Source organism: Entelurus aequoreus, linkage group LG01 (genome assembly GCF_033978785.1).
Source record: "Entelurus aequoreus isolate RoL-2023_Sb linkage group LG01, RoL_Eaeq_v1.1, whole genome shotgun sequence".
NCBI lineage: Eukaryota > Metazoa > Chordata > Actinopteri > Syngnathiformes > Syngnathidae > Entelurus > Entelurus aequoreus.
In genome coordinates, this window is record NC_084731.1 from 7547856 (window position 1) to 7571170 (window position 23315).

Here is a 23315-nt window from a genome sequence, read left to right on the forward strand (position 1 = left end):
GTCTTCCCTGTGGCCTCCTACCGGTCGGACGTGCCCTAAACACCTCCCTAGGGAGGCGTTCGGGTGGCATCCTGACCAGATGCCCGAACCACCTCATCTGGCTCCTCTCCATGTGGAGGAGCAGCGGCTTTACTTTGAGCTCCCCCCGGATGACAGAGCTTCTCACCCTATCTCCGGCGGAGGAAACTAATTTCGGTCGCTTGTACCCGTGATCTTGTCTTTTCGGTCATAACCCAAAGTCTTCCCAACGTGTCCTGGGTCTTCCCCGTGGCCTCCTACCGGTCGGACGTGCCCGAAACACCTCCCTAGGGAGGCGTTGTTGTGGCATCCTGACCAGATGCCCGAACCACCTCATCTGGCTCCTCTCCATGTGGAGGACCAGCGGCTTTACTTTGAGCTCCTCCTGGATGACAGAGCTTCTCACCCTATCTCTAAGGGAGAGCCCCGCCACCCGCAAAGGAAACTCATTTTGGCCGCTTGTACCCGTGATCTTGTCCTTTCAGTCATAACCCAAAGTCTTCCCAACGTGTCCTGGGTCTACCCCGTGGCCTACTACCGGTCGGACGTGCCCTAAACACCTCCCTAGGGAGGCGTTCGGGTGGCATCCTGACCAGATGCCCGAACCACCTCATCTGGCTCCTCTCCATGTGGAGGACCAACGGCTAGAGTGTCCGCCCTGAGATCGGTAGGTTGGAGTTCAAATCCCAGCCGAGTCATACCAAAGACTATAAAAATGGGACCCATTACCTCCCTGCTTGGCACTCAGTATCAAGGGTTGGAATTGGGGGTTAAATCCCCAAAATGATTCCCGGGCGCGGCGCCGCTGCTGCCCACTGCTCCCCAAGGGGATGGGTCAAATGCAGAGGACACATTTCACCACACCTAGTGTGTGTGTGACAATCATTGGTACTTTAACTTTAACTTTAACTTTACTTTGAGCTCCTCCCGGATGACAGAGCTTCTCACCCTATCTCTAAGGGAGAGCCCCGCCACCCGGCGGAGGAAACTAATTTTGGTCGCTTGTACCCGTGATCTTGTCTTTTCGGTCATAACCCAAAGTCTTCCCAACGTGTCCTGGGTCTTCCCCGTGGCCTGCTACCGGTCGGACGTGCCCTAAACACCTCCCTAGGGAGGCGTTCGGGTGGCATCCTGACCAGATGCCCGGACCACCTCATCTGGCTCCTCTCCATGTGGAGGAGCAGTGGCTTTACGTTGATTTCCTCCCGGATGGCAGAGCTTCTCACCCTATCTCTAAGGGAGAGACCCGCCACCCGGCGGAGGAAACTCATTTTGGTCGCTTGTAACCATGATCTTGTCTTTTCGGTCATAACCCAAAGTCTTCCCAACGCGTCCTGGGTCTTCCCCGTGGCCTCCTACCGGTCGGACGTGCCCTAAACACCTCCCTAGGGAGGCGTTCGGGTGGCATCCTGACCAGATGCCTGAACCACCTCATGTGGCTCCTCTCCATGTGGAGGAGCAGTGGTTTTAGGTTGAGCTCCTCCCGGATGGCAGAGCTTCTCACCCTATCTCTAAGGGAGAGCCCCGCCACCCGGCGGAGGAAACTCATTTCGGTCGCTTGTACCCATGATCTTGTCTTTTCGGTCATAACCCAAAGTCTTCCCAACGCGTCCTGGGTCTTCCCCGTGGCCTCCTACTGGTCGGACGTGCCCTAAACATGTCCCTAGGGAGGCGTTCGGGTGGCATCCTGACCAGATGCCCGAACCACCTAATGTGGCTCCTCTCCATGTGGAGGAGCAGCGGCTTTACGTTGAGCTCCTCCCGGATGGCAGAGCTTCTCACCCTATCTCTAAGGGAGAGACCCGCCACCCGGCGGAGGAAACTCATTTCGGCCGCTTGTACCCGTGATCTTGTCCTTTCAGTCATAACCCAAAGTTCATGACCATAGGTGAGGATGGGAACGTAGATCGACCGGTAAATTGAGAGCTTTGCCTTCCGGCTCAGCTCCTTCTTCACCACAAAAACAGATTGAATGATCATTTTAGCCAAAAGTCTGACGGATGGATGGAAATCTATTTTTCCCACAACTTTGTCTGACACTTGTTAGCCAGCTAGCAAGGTACAAGCTAACAATCTTACCGAATCGGGAGCGCATCCTACAGACGTCCGACATTCAGTTTCACAAAAACAAGATGTGCTTTGCAACGTGTGCAAGGTGATCATATTTTTAACAAGAATGGGAGAAAATATTCCTAAGCCGTATGTTGACTCGCTGTCAGGCTCAAACGCTGATGACATCCATTAATCAGACAAGAAGCAAGGAATCATGCAGACAAGAGTTCAATTTAGCTCGAGGAGACACGTGTTTTGGGCTGTATTCTAGTTACAGATCCAAACTACGTTCTAAAAGTCAAGCCCGCATGCTTCCTCTATTTATTTGGAAGGTCCCTGTTACATCACTGAAGCTGTCGCTGAGGGAAGGGGGTAATCTCCACAACTCCAGTTAGACACAATATATGATTATACAAAAATACAAATGTGTTGACGCTGGTGATATCGCCTTGTCTCTGCTCTGTCTGCGTCACGGCGGTGTTCGGCCTTGGCAGTCGGCAGGCCGAGTCTTTTGGATTGCCAGCTTTGCACAAATACAAAAATCTAACTTGAGCACAATAGCTAATAACTATAGCAACGGACTTTAAGCATACTAAAGTTGTGTGATAATACGTTTGTAGTTTCATAAAAAACAAGACGTGCTTTGCAACATGTGCAAGGTGATCATATTTTTAACAAGAATGGGAGAAAATATTCCCATGCCGTATGTTGACTCGCGTCCTCTGGGAAAACCAGAGTGATGATGTAAAAAGACACATTTTTATGTCAACAAATCGTTGCACCCCCTACCTACCTGCTAGATCTCAACTGTGCGGTGAAAAAAGTGTGTATTCTACATACTTGCCAACCCTCCCGTTTTTAGCGGGAGAATCCCGGTATTCAGCGCCTCTCCCGACAACCTCCCGGCAGAGATTTTCTCCCGACAAACTCCCGGTATTCAACCGGAGCTGGAGGCCACGCCCCCCTCCAGCTCAATGCGGACCTGAGACTGAGTGGGGACAGCCTGTTCTCACGTCCGCTTTCCCACAATATAAACAGCTTGCCTAACGAATTCAAACGAATGGAAACAAGAATTTCAGTTCATCCAGGACAGTTCGAAGGGGAAGGTGTATGTTGCCTGTAAATATGTAGAACAGACTTCTCCATTGAACACGGTGGCCGAAATGATATACTCATCATGAACGGAGAAGTCAAACAGGACAATACTGCCATCTAATGGATAGCCACCGGAACACTGAAATTCAAGTATTTCTTTTATGTAAATAAAATAAATAAATATATATATATATATATATATATACATAGCTAGAATTCACTGAAAGTCAAGTATTTCATACATATATATATATATATATATATATATATATATATATATATATATATATATATATATATATATATATATATATATATATATATATATATATATATATATATATATATATATATATATGAAATACTCGAGTTGGTGAATTCTAGCTGTAAATAACCACGCCCCCCCACCCCCCACCCCCTACCCCCCACCTCCCGATATTGGAGGTCTCAAGGTTGGCAAGTATGGTATGCCATGTTTTTGTGCTTAATACTTCAGGTCCCGGGCCTCTTTCCTGTCAGGAGATCTTGCAGAGACATTCACAAAATGAGGATAGTAGCAAAAAAAACAGCACCATTTCTTTATTTTCATGACTAATTACATTGAAGGCATCAAAACTATGACACCTGTGAAGTGAAAACCATCTCTTGAATCAGAATACCTTTATTGTCATTGTACGGAAACAACGAAATTGGACAGCAATCCAGCTCAGTGCTTTTAAAACAAACAAACAAACAAATAAAATAGTCTTAAGACAACAACAATAATAAAACAATTTAAAATTTAAAAATATAATAAAATGTTAAAAACATATTGCACAGCAGATCTCTATCAGAGGTAAGCAAGTAATAAAGTGGTGAGTGTTCAGGTGAGTGCAGAGTTTAGGGCAATAACAGCTCTAGGATAGAAACTGTTTTTCAGTCTAATTGTCCTTCCTTTGATGGTCTTATAGCGCCTCCCTGAGGGCAAGAGTTCAAGCCAGTGGTGACCTGGGTGGGTGGGATGAGTCCCTGAGGATGCTGTTTGCTCTCCTGTCTCTTATACAGGTCCTCTAGAGATGTAAGAGGACATGCAGTGATCCTCTGGGCCGCATTTATGACCCCCTGTAATCTCTTAATGGAGAGAATGCCAAAAATGTGCAAAGCAGTAATCAGAGCAAAGGGTGGCTATTTTGAAGAAACTAGAATATAAAACTTGTTTTCAGTTATTTCACCTTTTTTTGTTAAGTACATCAGTGTTTTTCAACTCTGCCATCAGAGGAGATTCTACACTCGCACTTGGCTCACTGGTGGTCACCGGATGGGGACAAACTGGCGTTCCTCACCATCAACGACACACTGGTGCCCAACATGGCCCTGGCCCAGTTCACTGGTAGCACCTACCCCCGTGGACTCCAGTACCCTTATCCAATGGTGAAGTTGTTCCATACGCCACCGAAACACATAAATACCACGTGTTTGCTCGTCTTAATTTACACCGATAATTAAGGAAAACAACACCTGGTAATGTTCCATATTTTAAATGTTCCACCAGGCCGGCCAGACAAACCCCGTGGCTAAATTATCGGTGGTCAATCTCTTCGGAGTAACACACACTGTGGAGCTGCAGCCCCCAGATCAACTCAGGCTGAGGTAACACACAGGCATGGTGTAAGTGTCTATAATAGCCTACTATCAAAATTACTTTAAAAGTCTTATATAAGTGTTATAATGAAGGCAACACATGATGTAAGTGTCTATATTAGCTATATTAGCCTACTATCAAAATGACTTTAAAAGTCTTATAAAAGTGTTGCAATGAAGGCAACACATGATGTAAGTGTCTATATGAGCTATAATAGCCTACTATCAAAATGACTTTAAAAGCCTTATACAAGTGTTATAATGAAGGCAACACATGACGTAAGTGTCTATATTAGCCTACTATCAAAATGACTTTAAAAGTCTTATATAAGTGTTATAATGAAGGCAACACATGGTGTAAGTGTCTATATTAGCTATAATAGCCTACTATCAAAATTACTTTAAAAGTCTTATACAAGTGTTATAATGAAGGCAACACATGATGTAAGTATCTATATGAGTTATATTAGCCTACTATCAGAATGCCTTTAAAAGTCTTATAAAAGTGTTGCAATGGAGGCAACACATGATGTAAGTGTCTATATGAGCTATAATAGCCTACTATCAAAATGACTTTAAAAGCCTTATACAAGTGTTATAATGAAGGCAACACATGACGTAAGTGTCTATATTAGCCTACTATCAAAATGACTTTAAAAGTCTTATATAAGTGTTATAATGAAGGCAACACATGGTGTAAGTGTCTATGTTAGCCTACTATCAAAATGACTTTAAAAGTCTTATACAAGTATTATAATGAAGGCAACACATGTTGTAAGTGTCTATATTAGCTATATTAGCCTACTATCAAAATGCCTTTAAAAGTCTTATAAAAGTGTTGCAATGAAGGCAACACATGATGGAAGTGTCTATATTAGTTATAATAGCCTACTATCAAAATGACTCTACAAGCCTTATACAAGTGTTATAATGAAGGCAACACATGACGTAAGTGTCTATATTAGCTATATTAGCCTACTATCAAAATGACTTTAAAAGTCTTATATAAGGGTTATAATGAAGGCAACACATGAAGTAAGTGTCTATATTAGCTATATTAGCCTACTATCAAAATGACTTTAAAAGTCTTATAAAAGTGTTATAATGAAGGCAACACATGATGTAAGTGTCTATATTAGCTATATTAGCCTACTATCAAAATGACTTCAAAAGTCTTATATAAGTGCTATAATGAAGGCAACACATGATGTAAGTGTCTATATTAGCTATATTAGCCTACTATCAAAATGACTTCAAAAGTCTTATATAAGTGTAATAATGAAGGCAACACATGATGTAAGTGTCTATATTAGCCTACTATCAAAGTGACTTTAAAAGCCTTATATAACAAAATCATAAGTAGCCATGGTAACTAAAACCAACTCAGGTGTCAAACAAGAACTAAAAAGAGTCCAAAACTAACAGAACATAACAAAAACATGATCCGGGACCACGGATCATGACAAAATCTTTGCATTCTGTTTTCATTTACCATTTACACAACGTGCCAACGTCACCGGTTTTGGGTTTTGTAGATCGGGCCCTAAATCTCTGGTGTGGTTCTGCTCCGGGCTCCCCCCTCTGCAGGGACTTCTATGTCACCATGGTGAAGTGGATCAGCGACACTCAGCTGGCCGTGCGGTGGCTCGCTCGGCCCCAGAATGCATCACTGCTGACAGTGTGCGACGCAGCCATAGGAGCCTGCTTTGTGGTGCGTGCTTCCCATTCCGCTCATGTTTTGAAAAGGTTGCATTTAATGCCTCTCATCGGCATACAAGACGTGATTCAGAGTTCAATGCTCTCATCGACGCTGTGCGTTCCACACTTTTTTTGGGGGGGGGTCTTCCAGAGATGCGAGGACTCCTCTGATAAATGGATCTCCAGGCCGGTAAGTCTGCAGACGGATGCATTCGTGGTCCTCGGAGAGCATCAAAAATAGTCTTTTTTTTTTCTTCCCCCTCCTCTGCAGGACCAGGAGCCTCTGTTTTCTGAGGACACAAGCAAGTTTTTCCTCACTGTGCCCGTGAGGCAAGGAGGTCAGGGTGACTTCCACCACATCACCTTGTTCACCAAACAGGTTCCCTCCTCTTCCACACAGCCTCTCACTCTACACTTCAAACACAAAAACCCCCCCCCCCCCCCCCCCCCCGAGCAGTGTTTTGCAACCTTTTCTGAGCCAAGGCACATTTTTTTTTCGTTGAAAAAATCCACAGGCACATTTTCAAATTCTATTTGAGTTTTGTCTCTCTTAGAATTAAAAATGTCGAGCAAAGCGAGAATCTTCTAGATTTTCCAGAACAAAAATTTTAAAAGAAATTTAAAAAAAAAAAGATTTAAATTTGATTCTACAAATTTTCTAGATTTGCCAGAATAATTTTTTTGAATTTTAGTCATAAGTTTGAAGAAATATTTCACAAATATTCTTCCCATTTTAATTAGCTAGCCACTAACATTTTTATAAAAGAGGAGAAAACACGAAAAAAATGAAAATTCAATTTTGAAACATAGTTTATCTTCAATTTCGACTCTTTAAAATTTGAAATTCAACCGAAAAAAAGAAGAGAAATACTAGCTAATTCGAATCTTTTTGAAAAAATAAAAAAAATAATTTATGGAACATCATTAGTAATTTTTCCTGATTAAGATTAATTTTAGAATTTTGATGACATGTTTTAAATAGGTTAAAATCCAATCTGCACTTTGTTAGAATATATAAAATATTGGACCAAGCTATATTTCTAACAAAAACGAATCATTATTTCTTCTAGATTTTCCAAAACAATTTTTTTTAAAGAAATTAAAAAAAAAAAAAGATTTAAATTTGATTCTACAGATTTTCTATATTTGCCAGAATAATTTTTTTGAATTTTAATCATAATAAGTTTGAAGAAATATTTCACAAATATTCTTCGTCGAAAAAACAGAAGCTAAAATGAAGAATTAAATAAAAATGTATTTATTATTCTTTACAATAATAAAAAAAAATGTACTTGAACATTGATTTAAATTGTCCGGAAAGAAGAGGAAGCACTTTAAAAGGTAAAAAGGTATATGTGTTTAAAAATCCTAAAATAATTTTTAAGGTAGTAATTTTTCTCTAAAATTGTCTTTCTGAAAGTTATAAGAAGCAAAGTAAAAAAATAAATAAATTTATTTAAATGAGTGAAGACCGAGTCTTTAAAATATTGTCTTGGATTTTCAAATTCTATTTGAGTTTTGTCTCTCTTAGAATTAAAAATGTCGAGCAAAGCGAGACCAGCTTGCTAGTAAATAAATAACATTTTAAAAAACTGATAATAACAATAAAAATTTGTTCTCGCAATTTTTGGATATGACTTTAAAGCAGGGGTCACCAACCTTTTTGAAACCAAGAGCTACTTCTTGGGTACTGATTAATGCGAAGGGCTACCAGTTTGATACACACTTAAATAAATTGCCAGAAATAGCCAATTTGCTCAATTTACCTGAAAATTCAATTTTGAAACATAGTTTATCTTCAATTTCGACTCTTTAAAATTCGAAATTCAACTAGCAAAACTAGCTAATTCGAATCTTTTTGAAAAATAAAAAAAATAATTTATGGAACATCATTAGTAATTTTTCCTGATTAAGATTAATTTTAGAATTTTGATGACATGTTTTAAATAGGTTAAAATCCAATCTGCCCTTTGTTAGAATATATAAAATATTGGACCAAGCTATATTTCTAACAAAAACAAATCATTATTTCTTCTAGATTTTCCAAAACAAATTTTTTAAAAGAAATTAAAAAAAAAAAAGATTTAAATTTGATTCTACAGATTTTCTAGATTTGCCAGAATAATTTTTTTGAATTTTAATCATAATAAGTTTGAAAAAATATTTCACAAATATTCTTCGTCAAAAAAACAGAAGCTAAAGTGAAGAATTAAATTAAAATGTATTTATTATTCTTTACAATAATAAAAAAAAATGTACTTGAACATTGATTTAAATTGTCCGGAAAGAAGAGGAAGCAATTTAAAAGGTAAAAAGGTGTTTGTGTTTAAAAATCCTAAAATCATTTTTAAGGTTGTCATTTTTCTCTAAAATTGTCTTTCTGAAAGTTATAAGAAGCAAAGTAAAAAAAATAAATGAATTTATTTAAACAAGTGAAGACCGAGTCTTTAAAATATTTTCTTGGATTTTCAAATTCTATTTGAGTTTTGTCTCTCTTAGAATTAAAAATGTCGAGCAAAGCGAGACCAGCTTGCTAGTAAATAAATAACATTTTAAAAAACTGATATTAACAATAAAAATTTGTTCTCGCAATTTTTGGATATGACTTTAAAGCAGGGGTCACCAACCTTTTCGAAACCAAGAGCTACTTCTTGGGTACTGATTAATGCGAAGGGCTACCAGTTTGATACACACTTAAATAAATTGCCAGAAATAGCCAATTTGCTCAATTTACCTTTAACTCTATGTTATTATTAATAATTAATGATATTTATCTTTGTGGAAACACATCTTAATGATTTCTCACAATAAATATATATAGAAACAGATAAATATCAATATGCAACACTTTATTTTTATATTTTCTCTAAGTGCACATTTTTCAAATTGAACATTTTCAAATGATCACTTCTAAGACAGTCTTGTGAAATCACAATATCCCATTTTTTGTGATTTTTGTATAATTTTCTATCATGACCTGTTGAATGTTTACTTTATTAACCTGCCTCAGAACAACGGATGAAAATTTGCTATTGTGCTAACTTCGGCATATTTACATCGTTGCTCTATGTTGATGAATAATTCAAATAAAAAAATAAACGAAATGTAGGGATGTCCAATAATATCGGACTGCCGATATATTAAAAAACAACAACAAAAAAAACAAAAAAACAATATCCCATTTTAACTAGCTAGCCACTAACATTTTTATGAAAGAGGAAAAAACACAAAAAAAATGAAAATTAAATTTTGAAACATAGTTTATCTTCAATTTCGACTCTTTAAAATTCGAAATTCAACCGAAAAAAAGAAGAGAAAAACTAGCTAATTCGAATCTTTTTGAAAAAATAAAAACATTATTTATGGAACATCATTAGTAATTTTTCCTGATTAAGATTAATTTGACAATTTTGTTGACATGTTTTAAATAGGTTAAAATCCAATCTGCACTTTGTTAGAATATATAGAAAATTGGACCAAGCTATATTTCTAACAAAGACGAATCATTATTTCTTGTAGATTTTCCAGAACAAAAATTTTAAAAGAAATAAAAAAAAAAAAAGATTTAAATTTGATTCTACAGATTTTCTAGATTTGCCAGAATAATTTTTTTTGAATTTTAATCATAATAAGTTTGAAAAAATATTTCACAAATATCCTTCGTCGAAAAAACAGAAGCTAAAATGAAGAATTAAATTAAAATGTATTTATTATTCTTTACAAAAAAAAATAAAAAAATTCTTGAACATTGATTTAAATTGTCAGGAAAGAAGAGGAAGCAATTTAAAAGGTAAAAAGGTGTTTGTGTTTAAAAATCCTAAAATCATTTTTAAGGTTGTATTTTTCTCTAAAATTGTCTTTCTGAAAGTTATAAGAAGCAAAGTAAAAAAATAAATTAATTTATTTAAACAAGGGAAGACCGAGTCTTTAAAATATTTTCTTGGATTTTCAAATTCTATTTGAGTTTTGTCTCTCTTAGAATTAAAAATGTCGAGCAAAGCGAGACCAGCTTGCTAGTAAATAAATAACATTTAAAAAAACTGATATTAACAATAAAAATTTGTTCTCGCAATTTTTGGATATGACTTTAAAGCAGGGGTCACCAACCTTTTTGAAACCAAGAGCTACTTCTTGGGTACTGATTAATGTGAAGGGCTACCAGTTTGATACACACTTAAATAAATTGCCAGAAATAGCCAATTTGCTCAATTTACCTTTAACTCTATGTTACTATTAATAATTAATGATATTTATCTTTGTGGAAACACATCTTAATGATTTTTCACAATAAATATATATATAGAAACAGATAAATATCAATATGCAACACTTTATTTTTATATTTTCTCTAAGTGCACATTTTTCAAATTGAACATTTTCAAATGATCACTTCTAAGACAGTCTTGTGAAATCACAGTATCCCATTTTTTGTGATTTATGTATTATTTTCTATCATGACCTGTTGAATGTTTACTGTATTAACCTGCCTCAGAACAACGAATGAAAATTAGCTATTGTGCTAACTTCGGCATATTTACATTGTTGCTCTATGTTGATGAATAATTCAAATAAATAAATAAACGACATGTAGGGATGTCCGATAATATCGGACTGCCGATATATTAAAAAAAAACAAAAAAAAACAATATCCCATTTTAACTAGCTAGCCACTAACATTTTTATAAAAGAGGAGAAAACACGAAAAAAATGAAAATTCAATTTTGAAACATAGTTTATCTTCAATTTCGACTCTTTAAAATTCGAAATTCAACTAGCAAAACTAGCTAATTCGAATCTTTTTGAAAAAATTAAAAAAATAATTTATGGAACATCATTAGTAATTTTTCCTGATTAAGATTAATTTTAGAATTTTGATGACATGTTTTAAATAGGTTAAAATCCAATCTGCACTTTGTTAGAATATATAACAAATTGGACCAAGCTATATTTCTAACAAAGACAAATCATTATTTCTTCTAGATTTTCCAGAACTAAATTTTTTTTTAAAGAAATTTAAAAAAAAAAAAAGATTTAAATTTGATTCTACAGATTTTCTAGATTTGCCAGAATATTTTTTTTTAATTTTAATCATAATAAGTTTGAAGAAATATTTCACAAATATTCTTCTAAGGGGTTCTGGGTATTTGTTCTGTTGTGTTTATGTTGTGTTACGGTGCGGATGTTCTCCAGAAATGTGTTTGTCATTCTTGTTTGGTGTGGGTTCACAGTGTGGCGCATATTTGTAACAGTGTTAAAGTTGTTTATACGGCCACCCTCAGTGTGACCTGTATGGCTGTTGACCAAGTATGCCTTGCACTCACTTGAGTGTGTGAAAAGCCGTAGATATTATGTGACTGGGCCGGCCCGCAAAGGCAGTGCCTTTAAGGTTTATTGGCGCTCTGTACTTCTCCCTACGTCTGTGTACACAGAGGCATTTTAAAAAGTCATGAATTTTACTTTTTGAAACCGATACCGATAATTTAGAAACCGATACTGATAATTTCAGATATTACATTTTAAAGCATTTATCGGCCGATAATATTGGCAGTTCGATATGATCGGACATCCCTACATGTCGTTTATTTATTTATTTGAATTAGGACAATGCATATTCATCAGCATAGAGCAGGGGTCACCAACGCGGTGCCCGCGGGCACCAGGTAGCCCGTAAGGACCAGATGAGTAGCCCGCTGGCCTGTTCTAAAAATAGCTCAAATAGCAGCACTTACCAGTGAGCTGCCTCTATTTTTTTAAATTGTATTTATTTACTAGCAAGCCGGTCTCGCTTTGCCCGGCATTTTTAATTCTAAGAGACAAAACTCAAATAGAATTTGAAAATCCAAGAAAATATCTTAAAGACTTGGTCTTCACTTGTTTAAATAAATTCATGAATTTTTTTTACTTTGCTTCTTATAACTTTCAGAAAGACAATTTTAGAGAAAAAAATACAACCTTAAAAATGATTTTAGGATTTTTAAACACATATACCTTTTTACCTTTTAAATTCCTTCCTCTTCTTTCCTGACAATTTAAATCAATGTTCAAGTAAATTTATTTTTTTTATTGTAAAGAATAATAAATACATTTTAATTTAATTCTTCATTTTAGCTTCTGTTTTTTCGACGAAGAATATTTATGAAATATTTCTTCAAACTTATGATTAAAATTCAAAAAAATTATTCTGGCAAATCTAGAAAATCTGTAGAATCAAATTTAAATCTTATTTCAAAGTCTTTTGAATTTCTTTAAAAATTTTTGTTCTGGAAAATATAGAAGAAATAATGATTTGTCTTTGTTAGAAATATAGCTTGGTCCAATTTGTTATATATTCTAACAAAGTGCAGATTGCATTTTAACCTATTTAAAACATGTCATCAAAATTCTAAAATTAATCTTAATCAGGAAAACTTACTAATGATGTTCCATTAATTTTTTTTTTAATTTTTTCAAAAAGATTTGAATTAGCTAGTTTGTCTTCTTTTTTTCGGTTGAATTTTGAATTTTAAAGAGTCGAAATTGAAGATAAACTATGTTTCAAAATGTTATTGTAATTTTTTTGGTGTTTTCTCCTCTTTTAAACCGTTCAATTAAGTGTAAATATCATTAATTATTAATAACATAGAGTTAAAGGTAAATTGAGCAAATTGGCTATTTCTGGCAATTTATTTAAGTGTGTATCAAACTGGTAGCCCTTCGCATTAATCAGTACCCAAGAAGTAGCTCTTGGTTTCAAAAAGGTTGGTGACCCCTGGCATAGAGCAACGATGTAAATATGCCGAAGTTAGCACGATAGCTAATTTTCATCCGTTATCCTAAGGAAGGTTAATACTGTAAAACATTCAACAGGTCATGATAGAAAATAAATGATTGATTGATTGAAACTTTTATTAGTAGATTGCACAGTTCAGTACATATTCCGTACAATTGACCACTAAATGGTAACACCCGAATACGTTTTTCAACTTGTTTAAGTCGGGGTCCACGTAATCAATTCATGGTAATGGTAGAATACATAAATCACAAAACATTACACATTACAAGCATACCATAAGCACAGACCATGGACAAAAAAAATAAAACAAACAAAAAACATGTGAATAATCTAATTGTGCGTGCAGTACTTTGTGGACGCCGTCTGCTCCTGTAAGTCTTTGCTGTCGTCCAGCATTCTGTTTTTGTTTACTTTGCAGCCAGTTCAGTTTTAGTTTCATTTTGCATAGCCTTACCTAAGCTTCAATGGCTTTTCTTAGCGGCACTCGCCTTTTGTTTATTTTTGGTTTAAGCGTTGGATACCTTTTTACCTGCACTCTGCCTCCCGCTGTCATCTGCATATTGTGATCACGACAAACCAATTAGCTACCTGCTGCCACCTACTGATATGGAAGAGTATTACACGGTTACTCTGCCGAGCTCTAGACAGCACAGACACTCAACAATGGCACATTTGCGCATTATAATTACTTGTTTGCAAACAATATTTTTAAACCAATTAGGTGAAATTACATAATTTCCCACAGCACACCAGACTGTACCTCACGGCACACTAGTGGTTGCAAAACACTGCCCCAGAGAACCAGTGACTTCTGCAGGGGGACATTTGTGTTGTGCATAATAGCAATTCTTATCCCTGAAACGTGCAGCTCTGACTAAAGAAATAGAACAAAAAAAAACAAATCTCCACTGCAGAGGACACCAGGTCTCCAGGAAGATATGAAAACAAGTCATTAGAATTGTTGTTTCTTATCTGCGGGGCGAACAGGACGAGATCCGCCACATAACGTCAGGCGACTGGGAGGTGACGCGCATTGTGTCTTACGATGAAAACAAGCAGGTCATGTATGTTTGCCCTCAATGGGCCCCATTCAGCAACCGTTCTTAAGAACAACTTTTGTTCTTAGGCCCACTTACCAAGTTTTTAAGGAGATTTTTGTATTCACCAATGTTTTCTTAGCTGGGATTTGTTCGTAGGTAAGACCAAAATCTATGAGTGCTCCAGAGCACTCTTAGGGTGGCCTATTAGTTCTTAAGTGTGACCAGTTCCCTTACTTCTATTGTCTAATGTTAAATTAATATCATAGATAGATAGATATAGTGATTGGTGACTCTTTAAAGGCCTACTGAAAGCCACTACTACCGACCACGCAGTCTGATAGTTTATACATCAATGATGAAATCTTAACATTGCAACACATGCCAATACGGCCGGGTTAGCTTACTAAAGTGCAATTTTAAATTTCGCGCCGAAATGTCCTGCTGAAAACGTTTCGGTATGATGACGCCTGCGCGTGACGTCACGGATTGTAGGGGACATTTTGGGACAGCATGGTGGCCAGCTATTTTCATCGCAAAATTCCACAGTATTCTGGACATCTGTGTTGGTGAATCTTTTGCAATTTGTTCAATGAACAATGGAGACAGCAAAGAAGAAAGCTGTAGGTGGGAAGCGGTGTATTGCGGCCGGCTGCAGCAGCACAAACACAGCCGGTGTTTCATTGTTTACATTCCCGAAAGATTGATTGATTGATTGAGACTTTTATTAGTAGGTTGCACAGTGAAGTACATATTCTGTACAATTGACCACTAAATGGTAACACCCGAATACGTTTTTCAACTTGTTTAAGTCGGGGTCCACTTAAATTGATTCATGATACAGATATATACTATCATATATACTATCATCATAATACAGTCATCACATAAGATAATCACATTGAATTATTTACATTATTTACAATCAGGGGTGTGGAAGGGGGGGGGGGATATGGACATCAAGTAGTGGACATAGAGAGAGAGAGACAGAGAGAGAGAGAGAGAGAGATCAGAAGGCATAAGAAAAAGAAAAAGTATCTGCATTTGATTGTTTACATTTGATTATTAGCAATCCGGGGAGGGTGTTAGTTTAGGGTTGTAGCTGCCTGGAGGTGAACTTTTATTGCGGTTTTGAAGGAGGATAGAGATGCCCTTTCTTTTATACCTGTTGGGAGCGCATTCCACATTGATGTGGCATAGAAAGAGAATGAGTTAAGACCTTTGTTAGTTCGGAATCTGGGTTTAACGTGGTTAGTGGAGCTCCCCCTGGTGTTGTGGTTATGGCGGTCATTTACGTTAAGGAAGTAGTTTGACATGTACTTCGGTATCAGGGAGGTGTAGCGGATTTTATAGACTAGGCTCAGTGCAAGTTGTTTAACTCTGTCCTCCACCTTGAGCCAGCCCACTTTAGAGAAGTGGGTAGGAGTGAGGTGGGATCTGGGGTGGAGGTCTAGAAGTAACCTGACTAGCTTGTTCTGAGATGTTTGGAGTTTAGATTTGAGGGTTTTGGAGGTGCTAGGGTACCAGGAGGTGCATGCGTAATCAAAAAAGGGTTGAATGAGAGTTCCCGCCAGAATCCTCAAGGTGCTTTTGTTGACCAGAGAGGAAATTCTGTAGAGAAATCTCGTTCGTTGGTTAACCTTTTTGATTACCTTGGTTGCCATTTTATCACAGGAAAGGTTAGCCTCTAGAATGGAACCTAGGTAGGTGACCTCATCTTTCCTGGTGATAACAATGTCACCTACTTTTATGGTGAAGTCATTGACTTTCTTAAGTTTGATGTGGGACCCAAACAGGATGGATTCTGTTTTACCCAAGTGTATGGATAGCCAGTCAAGCTTTACTACGGAACAGAGAGGTCAAGCGAACACGGTTGGATTGGACCACACACACAAAGTACAGGGTATTATGCAGCGATCATGTCGAAAGATCGTGTTTCGAAGTGCAAGACTAGGCCACAAGCTAAAACTAGTCTATAAATAAATAACATTTTACCATTCTGTATCCTGAAGGCGATCTATGCCGTGTGCTACTCCAGCATCAATATCAGCAGCGTTCTCCTGACCGTCACCATCAGCGTCGGGTTCAAAGCGGTTTGGCTCTATCCCTTGTTGGGGTTGGGACTGGCCGAGTGGTCCTGCCACGCCCACGGCTGCCACGGCGCCTCTCACAGCATCTTCCCTATCTGAATCGCTCCCACTGCCCTCTAGTCCTCCACTCTCACTTTCCTCATCCACAAATCTTTCATCCTCGCTCAAATTAATGGGGAAATCGTCGCTTTCTCGGTCCGAATCGCTCTCGCTGCTGGTGGCCATGATTGTAAACAATGTGCAGATGTGAGGAGCTCCACAACCGGTGACGTCACGCGCATATCGTCTGCTACTTCCGGTACAGGCAAGGCCTTTTTTATCAGCGACCAAAAGTTGCGAACTTTATCGTCGATGTTCTCTACTAAATCCTTTCAGCAAAAATATGGCAATATCGCGAAATGATCAAGTATGACACATAGAATGGATCTGCTATCCCTCGTTTAAATAAAAACATTTAATTTCAGTAGGCCTTTAAATTAAAGCAGCATAACACATAAAACCGGGACAGGAGGGAGCGCATATTTCACGACCATGTAGACCTATTTGCCCAAAGTGACGGATATTTATTTGAACGCTTCGGGGCTACCTCAGCAGTCCCCCCTTTCTTAAACTTACGTTTTACTTACGAATTTCTCTTCTGTAATCTGTTTGTGTTTTCTCCGTGTGTTTGATGTTCGGCTTTTCCGCCGGAATTGTGCCCTTATATGGGGAATTAAAGGCGTTTACCTATGCAAATTACGGATTTGAGGATGTTTACATATGCATATTGGGGAAATAAGGGCATGTTTATATGCAAATTATGATAGACACGCACATGCTAACCATTTGGCATTCAGCAACTTAAAAACAGCAGGTGGGAACAATTTGGCCGTTTAAGAACACGTCATGAATTGAATGGACTCCTCTTAGGAAATCACTTAGGAAGAAAGATAAGAGGAACAGTTAGGAACTTATTGCTGAATGGGGCCCAATGTCTTTATTGCATTCTTTGTCAGTGACGAGACAATGAGATTCTGTCCTCCACTCAGATACTTCCTGAGCACAGAAGTTTCTGCACAAACAAGACATCTATACAGGTAACCCTTCACTCATTGGCAAACCTCAACACTGCGGCTCCTCTTTCTTCCACCGTTTTCATGTGCTCTTCGTCAGCGTGTCCACGGTCGGCCCGTTTCCACGGCGATGTCTAACGTGTGGGCTAAGGGATGGGTGCACGTTCTTCGAGGCCAACATCAGCCCTGACGCAGAGCGCGCCGTCCTGCGCTGCAAAGGTGAAATTAACTTGATCGTTATTTCTTCTCACAGTCGACATGTTGTTAATTATGTTGTCTTCTTTCGCCCACTCACAGGTCCGGGAGTTCCATCTGTACTGCTTCTAAGTTTGGAAGAGGTGGATTGTGAGTCTTCTCTCTCATATTACACTTTTAAGTTGAGAATAATACCAAGAATAAAGTAAAAGGAAAGGAATTCAAAGGAGCTACTGAGAAAGTCTTAGCCTTAGATCGTCTTCCACACACAGTCTGTGCCTGTATTTAGTTTTCAGGTTCGTCAGCGCTGAGAACCCACTCTCACACAAATACGTGGTTGCAAAGGGCATCAAGGTCTTGACAGCGCGTTTGGCCAGTTCAGGGTACTCTGTGGACAGTCCTATCCAGAAATCTGGCAGAGGCTTCTGGTTGAATTCAACTTTCATGGATCCTGTTGTTGCGATATCAATGAGGCTCTCCTGTTCAGATGCCGTTAAGGCAGTAGGCACGGCAGAAAAGGGATATGGAATCCAACTGTCCGGCTTGTCAAAATTAAGGGAAGTACCTGCGCAGTCGTGCAGCCAGCTCACTGAGGTGAGTAGTCACGTTTGACACTGGCTGTCAGACTGAGGTGATTTGCACACAAAAAATCATGCAACGTCGGAAAGACCTTTGTTTTGTTGTTCATGCAGTCTAACCAGAGCTTCGACTTCTTAATCATAGCCTCAATTTTATCTCGTACATTAAATATGGTTGCGGAGAGCCCCTGTAATCCGAGATTAAGATGATGTCGTTATGATGTCTATCCGTATGCTTTCTCATGTCAGGGGGCCGAAGTTCTGCATCATACTCACTGTCACTGTCAGTGGCCATGCTAGGAACTTGGCTAGCATCAATTGTAGCGCTAGCCCTACTGCTTGCACCCTGATCCAAGGAAGAGAAACCTGGGTTGCTGTCACCGGTAGGGGCATCCTCGATTGTAGGCCTACTGGTAGACACAGATGATGTCTCTCCGGAGGGGGGATTTACTCTTTTTAGCCATTTGTCCATTATTCCGGCGCAGGTATGTCTGTTTTCTATGAATAGTAATCTGACTTTAACAAGTAGCCTAATTGGTTGCTACGCAACAATTGAAACACTGTGTTGGGAGAAGACTTGAGTGCGGGACAAGTATGTATTTAGAATGCAGGTCTATAGCGCAGAAGGCTGCTCAACATCCGGTGGCAGGACAAGATCCCAGACACTGAGGTCCTCCACAGGGCTGAGATGGATAGCATCTATGCCATCCTCAAGCGTTCCCAGCTGAGATGGGCTGGCCATGTCTGCCGCATGTCAGATGAACGCCTACCAAAAATGCTCTTGTACGGTGAACTGCACCATGGAAAGCGCTAACGCGGCGGACAGCGGAAACGCTTTAAGGACACCCTAAAGGCCAGTCTCAAGGGCTGTGGTCTGGACCCAGAGACATGGGAAGCCGATGCCCAACACCGTTCAAACTGGCGCTCTGCAGTCTGGCATGGTGTAGCAGATTTCGAGGAAAAACGCATCCATGAAGCCGAACAGAAGCGACAGCTCCGCAAGACCAGAGACAGTTCCTCCCTCTCTGCCAGCCACCCCCCAGCCATAACCTGCCCTCACTGCAGCCGGTCATTCCGCGCAAGGATTGGCCTCATCAGACATCTTCGCACACACAAATCAACGTGAAGTCACCTGGTCATCTTCGAAAACGAAGGACGAACATGAATAGCGCGGGGTGGTATATTGCCTCTATCCAATAATCACATGAAATAAATGGCTGGGGGAAACAAAACAAAAAGTGAAACCAATGCATTTCTATGTGCTTGCCGTGCAGGATTTTAGAACAGTTTTCTAACCCTCCCCGGCAGCCACGTGGCAGACGTTTCCATTGGGCTTTGCTCCGTTAAAAACAATGGAGTTCAAATTTGTTGTATTGTCGCTCCGCGTTCGGTCGGCGTTGGCCTTAACGTACCCCCTACAATCACCTTAACGTACCCCACTTTGGGAAACACTGCTTTAGTCCAAAGAGTGTATTTCCCAGCTGTGCAAACCTGAAGGCTAGATAAGAAGGGCAACATTTCAGTGTAAGAAAGCCTTTTTTTTTTTCCTCTTTTTGATGTAGAGTAAAATTATTATTTTTCCTTTTTTTTTCTTCCTTCAGCCTATTTCATCCTGGAGAATAATCGTCCTCTGTGGTTGATGCTGGCCACCAAAAGGACAGTCCAGACCCAAATGCACACCGTCCATCATAGCAACTTGGGTAGGAATGCATGCATCAACAAATGCTAACGTGGTGATGTAAGAAGGAGTTACACGCCTGTGCTCTTTCACAGCGCTGCCTCTGAAGCTCATCCTTCCTCTTGACTTCTCCGAGTCCTTCCTCTATGGCCTCCTGCTCATCGCGTGAGTATTATGTGTTTCTGCATTTGCATTCACTGCAATGTCCACTACAACCTTCACGCTCTGCGGCGTGGCACTGTAGCTCCAGGCTACGCATCTCACAGCTTAGGCGGAAAATACCGTAACACAGATCTCTGATTTTGGAGCCTTTATCATTCCAATTGCAGCCATGCGGCCTTGTGAATATATTAATTGAAGATCTGTGGAAATGTGATAAATAACTCCGCTATTTTAAGCACTTCATGTTGTCATTAGCGCTGACTGTACTTTGCTAGTGGCGATCTCGCTAATGACTGCAGTAGAAGGGATTTAGGAACAATTTTAATTAACTATAGTTATTTTTCAATGGCATTGAACATCAAAAACTCGATAGGACGACTCTCGCCGAGATCTGACCAATTAGTTTGAGCCTTCTCAGAGAACAGGCAAAGTCCAGTTGCGATCAATTCAATGCCCTGAGAATACAATGACCTGGATGAACGAGAGCTTTGACAGGCCGAACTTATTTTCATGATGATATTACATTTCTATCGCTGTTGTTATTATCTGATAACACTGACTCGTCCTGACAGCGGAAGCTCTCCTGGCGATCAGACGGTCACAGAGGAGTTTAAACTGGACTGGGACTGGGTGCTGGTTGGCGAGGGACAAGTAGTGGTTGCCAGACTCGACGGTCGGGGATCACGATTCAGAGGTCAAAAGTATGTGGATTTATTTAACCCATAAGAACCTAGACCCATTTGGGCTTAAAGGGAAACTACGGTGGCTACACAACCATTCCAAAATGTTTTCTATACATCACTTAGAGACTTAATCAAATCATCATCAAATCAAAGTTTATTTATATAGCCCTAAATCAGGAGTATCTCAAAGGGCTGCACAAGCCACAACGACGGCTCAGATCCCACATCAGGGCAAGAAAAAAGCCAACCCAATGCGATACAATGAGAAACGTTGGAGGGGACCGCAGATGTGGGGACTGTTATCACTGTTACCCAAACAACAAGCCCTGGATCACCAGCCAGCTAAAGGTTCTGCTGAATAAAAAGAAGCTAGCCCACAGATCTGGTGATCGAGACCAGTTGAGGAGGATACAGTGGCAGTTTAGAGGAGAGAAAATATGCTCACAGGAGGAGGCTGGAGGCCAAACTACAGCAGAATAATACTCGGGATGTGTGGAAGGCCATCAAAACGATCACTGGTTTCAACACCAACAAAGCCAGGCAGCAGGAAGGGGGTGCAGATAGAGCCAATGAGCTGAATTGGTTTTTCAATAGATTCAGCACTGCACCCCCCACTGGCCATCCCCCCACTACTCCTGTCCTCACACAATCCACAAACTCCTACTTCTGCCTGCCACTGCTGCTTCACATCCCCCCACTTCCACCCCCACTGAGAAAGACAGCCCTGTGTATCTGACACCTGACCATGTGAGACAACAGGAGAGGGTCAACCCAGCCAAGTCAGCAAGCCCTGACCGTGTTAACCCCTGGGTTCTGAAGACGTGTGCTGCTCAGCTGACGGAGTTCCTGCAATTTATCTTCAACCTGAGTCTGAAGTTAGAAAGGATACCAGCACTATAGAAAACAGTGCTGGTAAAGAAGCCCATCCAATCTGGCTTGAATGACTACAGACCGGTTGCCCTGACGTCTCATGTCATGAAGGTCCTCGAGAGACTTGTGCTGGCTCAGCTAAGACCCCTGGTGGCTCTTTCCCTGGACTCTCTACAGTTTGCGTATCAGCCCCATGTTGGGGTGGATGATGCTGTTATCTTCCTGGTGCATCAAGCTCACTCTCCCCTGGATGGTGGGAGGGGCACTGTGAGGATCATGTTCTTTGATTTCTCAAGTGCCTTTAACACCATCCGGGCAATTCTGATGAGTGACACATGTTGCTCAGGATGGGTGTCAATTCGTCCATTGTCTCCTGGATCACTGACTGCTTGTCTGACAGGCGACTGAAGAGCTCCCTGTCGGATACTGTAGTCAGTGGTGTAGATTCTCTACAGTGGACTATCCTGTCTCCATTCCTGTTCCCCCTGTAGACCTCAGACTTCCAGTATAGCTCCAGGTCCTTCCACCTGCAGAGATACTCTGATAAATCTGCTGTGGTTGGGTGTATCGGGGAAAGGACAGGAATTGGAGTACAGTACACTGATCGCTGACTTTGTGGAGTGGTCTTGAATTAACATCTGCTCCTTAATGTGGACAAGACCAAGGAGCTGGTCATCGACTTCAAGAAGAAAAATGACCCCAGTGGAGCTCATCAACATCCAGGGCCGGGAGGTGGCAGTAGTGGGGCAGTATAAGTACCTGGGAGTCCACTTGAACAGCAGACTGGACTGGAAGGACGACATCAAAGCTGTATACAAGAAGGGCATGAGGACTCTTTTTCCTGAGGAAGCTCAGGAAGCTGTTGGAGATCTTTTATCAGTCTGTTGTGGCCAGTGCCCTGTACTTTGCAGTGGTTTGTTGGGAGAGCAGCACCAGCAAAATGGACTTAAACCGGATTGACAAACTGATCCGGAAATTCGGCCAAACTATTGGCACGCCGTGTCAGTGAGGGACAGGAGGACACTGGACAAACTGCTCGCCATCATGGACAATCCTGCCCACCCACTCCACCAGACAATTAAGGGACAGCAGAGCTCATACTCCAACAGGCTCCTTCAGCTTCATTCCCACAGTGTTCCATTCAAGAATTCCTTGATTCCGCACTCCATCCAGCTGTATAATCACTCGCCACACAGCAATAGATGATATCTATTTATTACCATTATAATGTATATTTTCTGTTGTATTTATTTGCTCTTTTTTCTTTTTACTTTTTTTGCTGCAGCTGTTATATGTACTGTATACTTGTAAATTGTAATTGTGATTTGTTATATATTTTATATATTATATACATATATAATATGTAGGGCTGCAACAACTAATCGATTAAATCGATTAAAATCGATTATAAAAATAGTTGCCGATTAATTTAGTCATCGATTCGTTGGATCTATGCTATGCGCATGCGCAGCGGCTTTAAAATTTTTATTTTTTTATTTTTTTTAATTTTAATTTTTATTTTTATTTTTTAAATAAACCTTTATTTATAAACTGCAACATGTACAAACAGCTGAGAAACAATAATCAAAATAAGTATGGTGCCAGTATGCTGTTTTTTTTCAATAAAATACTGGAAAGGATAGAAATGTAGTTTGTCTCTTTTATCCGATTATTAATCGATTAATCGAAGTAATAATCGACAGATTAATCGATTA

At 39.7% G+C, this 23315-nt stretch overlaps 1 protein-coding gene across 1 annotated transcript in view; it reads left to right on the plus strand.

Moving 5' to 3' along the window:
- The window catches only part of LOC133647640 (inactive dipeptidyl peptidase 10-like), an 89668-nt gene that overhangs the window by 47516 nt on the left and 18837 nt on the right, over positions 1-23315 (plus strand). The window contains exons 9-20 of the mRNA XM_062043351.1: positions 4421-4575; positions 4697-4794; positions 6373-6496; positions 6635-6673; positions 6755-6862; positions 14243-14319; positions 17411-17458; positions 17535-17653; positions 17732-17779; positions 19809-19907; positions 19981-20050; positions 20620-20748. Coding sequence (XP_061899335.1) covers positions 4421-4575; positions 4697-4794; positions 6373-6496; positions 6635-6673; positions 6755-6862; positions 14243-14319; positions 17411-17458; positions 17535-17653; positions 17732-17779; positions 19809-19907; positions 19981-20050; positions 20620-20748 — 1114 coding nt within the window. The remainder of the gene's footprint in view (positions 1-4420; positions 4576-4696; positions 4795-6372; positions 6497-6634; positions 6674-6754; positions 6863-14242; positions 14320-17410; positions 17459-17534; positions 17654-17731; positions 17780-19808; positions 19908-19980; positions 20051-20619; positions 20749-23315) is intronic.